The 8,882-nt window shown below is 40.6% G+C and overlaps 1 protein-coding gene across 1 annotated transcript in view; it reads right to left on the bottom strand.

The window, feature by feature from the left end:
* The window catches only part of MYO1D (myosin ID), a 192,208-nt gene extending 186,474 nt beyond the window's left edge, over positions 1-5,734 (bottom strand). Inside the window, exons 1-3 of the mRNA XM_014548831.1 lie at positions 5,730-5,734; positions 3,137-3,345; positions 1,266-1,359 (exon numbers count right to left, since the gene is read on the bottom strand). Coding sequence (XP_014404317.1) covers positions 1,266-1,359; positions 3,137-3,345; positions 5,730-5,734 — 308 coding nt within the window. The remainder of the gene's footprint in view (positions 1-1,265; positions 1,360-3,136; positions 3,346-5,729) is intronic.
* Positions 5,735-8,882: the final 3,148 nt, after the last annotated feature.

The raw sequence follows: 8,882 nt of genomic DNA, 5'->3' as shown, positions 1-8,882 counted from the left end.
GGAGGGGAGTTATGGGGGGGGAAAAAAGAGGAACAAATGTAACCTGAACAATAAAGATTTAATTAAAAATAAATAAATAAAAAAGAAAGAAAAAAAAAAGAAAGTTGAGTCATGTTGCTTTATTGCCACATTTCTTCCTTTCCTTTAAAATAAACCCATCTAGCCCTGGCCAGTGTGGCTCAGTTGGCCCCATGTTCCACAGGATTGCTTTGATTCCTGGGTGGGGCACATCCCAGGTTGTGGGTTTGATCCCTGTTGGGGTACATACAGGAGGCAACTGATCGCTGTTTCTCTCTCACATCAATGTTTCTCTCTCTCACTCCCTCTCCTTTCTTCTCTCTTTAAAATAAAATAAAAACACCATATTTTTATTTTAAAAAACAAACAAAAACTAAATAAAAAACCCATCCATTCATTCCTTACACATTTATAATGTAAATACTATGTGCCAGTCACTGTGGTAACTGCGGGGCCCCAGGCAGTGCCTGGGAGCTCTATTACTCATCTTGCAGTGAGTGGCGCCTGGGGTGGCTGAAACCCTTTCAGAAAATAAATCATACTTAGAACGTCTACATTCAGGAGTTCTAATTGTAATAATGATGGCATGGATCTGCCTCCCAGAGCCCCCTGCACACTCAGGAACCTAGGGCTCCTCAGAACACTACTTTTAAAAGACAGAAATAGAAAGAGCAAGAAACCTGTGAGCATTTGCACCATAAAAACCGCCAGTGTGAATTATAATGTCTTTGCTGACCACATACAACAGTTAAGGAAGCAGTTATAAACTAGAAAAGAAACACTTTCATCTGTTTCAGAATAATCTTATTTTATCTTTATGTAAAGCTTATACCACAGTAGTCAGCTTTTTTTTCCTATTAAAAACAAATATAGAGCCCGGCTGGCATGGCTCAGTGGTTGAGCGTCGACCTATGAATCAGGAGGTCAAGGTTCGATTCCCTATCAGGGCACATGCCCTTGTTGCAGGCTTGATCCCCAGTAGGGGGCATGCAAGAGGCAGCCAATCAATGATTCTCTCTCATCATTGATGTTTCTCTCTCTCTCTGAAATCAATAATATATTTAAAAATAAAAACAAATATAGAAATAGAGTGATATAAATACAAGTAGAGACAGCATGTGATAGGAGAATCAAAGCAGTTTATCATCAATAAATAGTTGATACATATCAGAGTTCAGGTCTAGCCGATTCTATGTAGAAAGTAAAGCTCTAATCAGAATTTCTCTCCATTAGGAGGTTGCCCTTACCTTTCGATCTCAGCTCTCTGGCTGGGGTTGGTGATGGCCGCAATGTACTGCATGATGTACTTACTGGCTTCGGTTTTGCCAGCTCCACTCTCCCCTGGGGGAAAATTGTGCCAGGCTTAAGCAAGCTCATTTTTAATGGGGTAATTTAAAATTGTCATGTTAGTTACTTATTTAAAATCCCTATGTTTTAATGTTTGCCTTTTTTTTGGAGTTTTGTCATCCTGTCTTGATGTGGTATTGGTTCTAGCCATGTTGAAAAAAAATAAGACTATTGTAGAAGTAAAGAAACATATAGATTACAAATCAAGATATATTTAGTAAAAAAAATCATGAACTAAAATGTGATAAACTAGTTCCTAAGACTAGTCTTAGCCCTTTGCAGTGATTCTTGTCTCGTAGGAAAAAAGTAAGTTAATGATTCAAACAAGTAGCCACAACTAAATGAATAGTACCTTTTTTCTATAACAGTATTTCCTTTCATTTTACTGGGGACAAAATAATTCTTTCAGAAAATGAAAATTAGAGCAATTTTGGTAAAAAACAACAACAAAAAACAGGCAGCAAGCAAGCTTCAGACACATGGTATCACAGAAAAAGCATGACAACTGGTAAAAGGGGGAAGAAAAGGTCAATTTTGAATTACCTACCCCAATTTTTAAATGTTTATGCCTTCTGACCCCAAAATTCTACCTGTAAATATTTATACTGTTGAAATAATAAAATACTAGTATAGTAATAATCATCGTACTTTTCAAAAGGCTTTTTGCTGGCTACATATCATAGCTAAAATCTGAAAATAATATGCTCATAAATAGAGGATAGGGGAAATAAACTATGATTTGGTAGACTACTACACAATTATCTGATGAAAAGATGTCCATTATATACTGTTAAGTGAAAAAAACAAGGTATGTAATAGCAGCTATAACATAATTCTATAATTGTGCATTTACGACATAATTATATATGCATGTATAACTATATGTATTTGTACATGAAAGAAAAGGTATAAAAGGATAAACACTATTGTTCACAGTGTTACTGCTGAAATTATTCTTTTTTGGGGGGGGGATAGTCTAAAGGAACGGACTTTTTGTGTTCACTTAATACAATCAGGCAATATTGCTTAACATAGTTTGTTTTCACAGAATGTAGTCCTAGGCTATCATTCTCTAACTCCTAACTCTTCTGACCCTTGATAGTCTCCTCTAAAAAGTAGAAACACAACTGCTTTACCTACCACTCAGAGCTGTTGCAATAATCAAAATGGAATAAAGATCACAAAAATGTTTTCAAAAGTATAAAGCCACTCATGCAAAATGTGAGGTGCCAGTAGCACCAGAAGAAGTTTCCACAGTTTGGGGGGAGCCCTCCTGGGTCAGCTCCACTCCTTGGGCCTTTGGGGTCCATCTCCCTCCTGGTGGAGCACCCCCAGCTCCCTGAGCCTATTTCGGGGCCCCCTCAACACTAGCTCCCATTCACCACTCTGACTGAGCTCATTCTTTCATTCTTGGTACCAGGATTTCATTTTCTCGGTTTCACCCTGTCATTACCTAAAATAACTTTTGTTACAATTTGTCCGGTACTTTTATGTGTTTGAGATGGAAGGAATTTCCATGGCAGCTCAGTCTACAAAACTGTTTAGAGGTCCATCCAAACGTAACATGTATTTTGTAAATGAACCAAGACTAGAGGGTGGTCGGAAATGATATAAATAATTTTGTATGTTCATCACATTTTTTTTTCTTCTAAAAATTGCTTACGTTTCTAACTTCAAAAAAAGATCTAATGAAACATTTGGATCCTTGAGTACCTAATAAATGAAATACAGTCTAACCTTGGAAGTACAGAGGACCCCCTCCCTAAAATACCTGATATCACAATACAAGTGTCTTTGGATCTCCGCTTCATGGCCTTGTAGGCGGCATCGGCAATAGCAAACAGGTGAGGCGGCCTCTCGTACAGCTCCCGGCCTTTATACTGCTCAATCGTCTCTCTCCCATAGATGTTCAGCGACTTGTAGGGATTTACAGAAACGACAACTTCTCCAATGAATGTGTAGATGCGCCCCTTTTCAAACCTGTGCAGAAGTAAAAGAAAAGGAAGACGTAGATGTGGTTACACAGAGATGCTATTTCTTTTTTTTCTGTGCGTCTCTTCTCTCCAAGAAAGTCCAAACGCCACAGGCACAAAGTTTCTGAACTGCCGTCTCCTTGGTTCTGAGTTTGCAGTTTAGAGATGACCGTTTGAGGCTGGGCTGAGATGCTGCTGTTGGGAAGGCCCAGTAGGTGTCAGAAGCCAAGAAAGAAGAAAGAATCTAATTCTGTGAGGGGCAGGGGATTCCTAATTTCCAAAATAGAGAAGGTACAGTAAGAGGGGGTAGGAGGGACAGTTGAAGACAACCTAAGCGCTCTAGGAAGAAAAATTAAGTTAAACCAGGTCTTGCATCAACTGAGCCAGATTTTCAATTATACAGAAAAAGGTCCAAATACATGTATTTCTCTTCCCTCTTGAAACCCCACTCAAATGTCAGAAAAGGGATAAAAAACAGTGAATCCATAACAGAGAGGATGGCAGAGGAGACGTTTCTGGCATAAGTCAAATCCATTTTTTGAATGGCTGCCTAAAATCTCATGGGGTAGTCATTATTTATTTAACCACCCCCCTTCCTTCCTGCTATTTTGAGTAACACTGTAGAAAACACTCCTGACACAAAACCTTACAAATCAGGCCTAGCTGGTTTGGCTCAGTGGATAGAGCGTCAGCCTGCAGACTGAAGGGTCTTGGGTTTGATTCTGGTCAAGGGCACATGCCTCGGTTGTGGGCTACATCCCTAGTAGGGGGAGTGCAGGAGTCAGTCAATCAATGATTCTCTCTCATCATTGATGTTTCTCTCTCTCGCTCCCCCTCTCCCTTCCTCTCTGAAATCAATAAAAATATATTTAAAAAACAAACAAGAAAAACCCTACGAATCAGTGCTTTCATTTCTATTGGACAGATCACCAGAATGGGATAACTGGTCGTAAGGTTTATGGGTTTTAAAAAGTTTTTATAATATGATCCTACCTTTTTACCATAAAAGGCTAAAAGCCACCCCATATATGATTGGCATATATAACTGCACATAGATATATTTTATACATGATTACGAAAGCATGGGAAAATATGGAAGACTGCATGCCATGTCTTATGTATCCTTTATACATATAATAGGGTAAAGAGGAGGAAGGCCATGTGGGCAGTTGGAAGAAGCCATAGGAACAAAGAAAAAAAGAGTTAACCCCCGCCCCCCAAAACAAAACCCAATGCCTAGCATACGTGTCTATATTTACAAAGAAAAAATTTTTAAATTTAGAAAACCCAGACACAGTCACTATGTACATATCAACTCACACATATAAACATATATGAACCAGAGCTAGGCCGACACCCAAGTGGACAAGTGGTTGCCACCATCACACTCCACCTGCCGAGAGCCACAGGCAGACACACAGGTTATTCCGAGAGCAGCATGCAGGGAGCGCCACGATGGGCAGAACGCTGACCTGGGCAGCAGCCGTGTCTCCAGCACGCTTGCTGTGGGGCAGGGCAAGAACTAAGCCTTTGGGACCACAAGGCCAAAAAGTACCTTCAACTTCCTTCGCATGACAACAAAGGCTGTGGCTATAATTAGGAGTGGAAACAAACAGATGTTGATAATGTCAACAGTAAATTAAAACCAAGATTTCTATCAAGTGGTGGTGTATATTTAAATAAGAGCTATGAACCACACCAGGGTTTTCTGTGCCTTTTTCTGCAGTGGTTTTCCTGTGCATCCTCCGACTGTGAGCAAGTTTAAGGGTGGCTGCAAGTCCTCTGCATCTGGGTCTGAATGCTCACGTTGCAAACTTATTAACCTTAACCGTGAGACCTCGGGAAAGCTACTTAGCCTCCAGGTGTTTCAGCTTCTTCATCTGTGAGATGGTGATAATTACACCCCTCTCCCCCTGGCACTGTGCAAGGGCTTTAAAAAAGAGGCAATTAATTTTATGTTTCCAATTATGTTATGCAGGAAGGAGATTTTTAATAAATGCTTTCATTTTATTATCATTGCTACTTAAATCACAGCAATCCCAACACACAAGGAATTAATCCGGTGATCATAATTCGCTTGCGCCAATAAACTAGCGGCTAGTCACAAGCAAAATGTCTACACAGCTCATGTTCAAAGACACACAAAAGTAATAAAAAGCGAAGGCTCACTACCCTGCCTGTCTAGCTTAACCTTCAAATTTGCATGACATGCTCAACAGCTGTCTTCAAGGATAAGAGTCAAAAACAAATCAAAACAGGATTCTTTTAGTTTTACAAAACACTGTCCACACAGGAAAAAAGGAAGAGAGAAAAGGAGAGAGAGAGAGAGAGAGAGAGAGAGAGAGAGAGAGAGAGAGAGAGAGAGAAGAAAAGGATATTAGAAATAATTACCTCATGAGTGTGGAACTTGGTGACTAAGAGGTACAGCAAATAACACATGAGATTAGAATGTTCTAAGAGTGCAGGTCTGTCTAATCATGACTTTCCCCCGAATTCACTTTATTTCAAATTAAATGATTTTGTTACTTTAAAGTTCTAGGTGACATTGAAAACACACGGACAGAACGATCACAGGCATAATTATTAACTTGGAGAGAGAGTCAAAGGTTCATCCAAATACGGTATTAAATACAAAGCTTCACCCCTTACAAAACATCCCAGGCGTATCTTATTTGAAACCATGGTTATCAAAGACGAAATTTTAATTTGCTTAGGCTGAAAACCACCGCTAGAGGGTGCCAGCAGACGCATGAACACCAATCCAAGGTTTCAATTTGCTCTGGAAAGTCTTCGGGGATGAAGTCAGCTTCCCGGAGGTAATGTGGTCACCTGCCTGGTTTGCCTCCAGGGCAAATGCTGTAATGATCCTAGAGGACACATGGGAAGATGCCACCGCTTACAAGAGACCAAGATCAACTTTGTACCAGACACTGGGGCCTGACTCTGGGATTTAAGAAAAGAAAAAGAACAGGGAAGTACTGCAAATAGATAATAACAGCAGAGTATGATAGGTAAGATAATGAAAGCATGCACTGCCGTGGCCAAGATGACCGCACGCCCTTTCAATGAGGAGCCCTAAAGAGAAGTATGTGAACTCCAGAGCAGAGTACAAGGTCTTCTGTGTTCTGGTCTTGGGTTCTCTTCACGTGACTCCTAATTACCCATCAACACCTCCCCGTCTCCTCTTTCTCTACCAAGCTCACCTCCACATTAATGAGCTGTTTACAGTTCCCACGAGCACCATGACTTCATGGTTTGCTCCTGGGGTTCATTCTGTCCTTTCCCCACCTGGTCTCTTCCTCCCCCAGCTGCTTGGCAGGTTCTCAATTCTTCAAAAGCCTCCACATCAGCTCCTCTAGGAAGCAGGTCTTGATACCCCATGTCCAACGCCAGGACCCCATCAAGAACGCCAGGATGACGGTATTTGCTCTGTTCAGACATTTTCTTTAGAACTCCCCCAAAGAGTTCAAATAAGCTTAACAGCCATTGATGTTGAAAGCTGAATTTCTTTTAAGAAGTTCAAAACTATTTATCGAATGGGCCAGCTGTTTTCCACTGGCTTCTGAATGAAAAACGAGGTTCCAAAAGGGTTTTGAATTAATGAGTGGCAACAGAGAAAATGTAAGAATGCCTCCGGAGGAGGACAACAGTCTTTTTGTACAAGAATTTGGAAACATTTATTTAAACAACAGCAACTAGAAGGACTCTGTTTCCAGGAGTAGAGAGCACTGACAGCCCAGGGTGTGACCTGGCCACGGAGAAATGTGAACGATCTGCAGTGGATACTCCTCACAGGCCTCTTGTATGGAGCCAGAAGCTGGGTGACTGTGTGTATGACACTTCAGAACATTTTTGGAAAACTAACAAAACACGGTGTTCCCCAAAATATGTATACACACTGTAACAGCTGAGAGCTCAATTTCGAAAAGGAAATGTATTTTAATAAACGCTGCCTTTATAATTATTCAAAATGTGTGTATACATTTTGGGGGGACCCCCTGTGTGTGAGGTTGGCTGGTAGCTCCTACCGTTGCTGAACAAAGTGGTGAATGTAATGGATGAGGTTAGGGATTCAAATCCCCAGCTCCAGTGCCACAAAATGACCTGAAAGCGTTTGCCGGTGCCCTGAAGGAGAGAGCCTGGTCTCCCACACCCGGGGCTGAGATCCCCGGCGAGCACAGCGCCTCCTTTTGGGCTGCAGTGAGGACACAGCAATCACTGCTGTAGTGTTTACCCAACAGCATAGAACCTGAGTCCAATCAGGAGGGAACCTAAGACAAACCTACACTGAAGCACATGCTACAAAAGAACTGAAAAGTTTTGCAGTCAAGAAAAGAGAGAAAGGCTGAATAATATTCCAGATTATAAGAAGTCAGAGACAATAACCGCTAAGCGCAAGGCCTGCTCCAAGGAAGTTTCTGGTGGTATTCTTGCAATTTTTCAGTACATTTGAAATTATATCAGAATTAAAAGTTGTTCATAAAAATCCAATTTCCAAGCTTCTTTATAAAGTAGGATTAAAATTTTATTCATCTTGAATAGACAACACAGACTTGGTAATAGATTCAAAAGATATCAATGAAGAGCTAGTGACAAGTGTTTCATCTTTTACACAGCTTCCCTCATCCCAGAACTTTGACCCTTTTCTTTCCCGAGGCACCGAACTTTTGCAATGTTCATGAGCAAACTGCCAAGTTTCAATTCGGTTCAGTTCACCTCATCTAGAAGAGTTTCCTGTGAACTCTTCTAGAAATAGTTTATTCATACACGCGCATATGCACACATACAGTTTTTTACACAAGTGACCTTTTTCTCTAATTAAAATAGATATCTAGGTTTAAAATGTATGTATTTCTTATTTCATATAAAGAGGATAGTTTCATTTTTTATGCCTGCAATAGTATTTAATTTCATATCATATAATATAACCAATCCTTAATGGATGAACATTTAGGCTGCAAACAATGTTTTGGTACTAGGAACAATGCAACTATAATATAATGGCATATATTTCTTTATATATATATCTGTAGCACACATTTCTACACTTAAAGTTGCTGGTTCAAAGGGTATGTGTAATTTAAAGTTAGGAATGACTATCATATTATTCTCCAAAGAAGCTGCCGCAGTTGAAACTTCCACTGATGACGTGTGAGTTTCTGTTTCTTGGGTGTGGTTAGCCAACGATGCTGGCCCATGTCGAAAGGGCACCCTATATTGCAGTTTTACTTTCAAAGTACACAGAACTTTGACCCTTTTCTTTCCCGAGGCACCGAACTTTTGCAATGTTCATGAGCAAACTGCCAAGTTTCAATTCGGTTTAGTTCACCTTCCCTGGTTCTTAGATGAGGATCTCTCCCAAGGGTGAAGGCATTTTGTTTCTACTGCTTCTGGCAAAATCACGGTCTCCACGGGACGGACTCAACCTGTTTTACCCCCTTTGTTAGACTGCACGTTCCTGAGCTGGGCAGGGACTGTGTGTCAGAGAGATTATGAGCTTCTGTGTCCCACAGCCCCGCGGCGCCGGGTTTGAATCCTGGCTCT

Source organism: Myotis brandtii, unplaced genomic scaffold (genome assembly GCF_000412655.1).
Source record: "Myotis brandtii unplaced genomic scaffold, ASM41265v1 scaffold523, whole genome shotgun sequence".
Classification (NCBI taxonomy): domain Eukaryota; kingdom Metazoa; phylum Chordata; class Mammalia; order Chiroptera; family Vespertilionidae; genus Myotis; species Myotis brandtii.
Note: the sequence above shows the minus strand (reverse complement) of the source record. Positions and strands in the feature narration are given on the sequence as shown.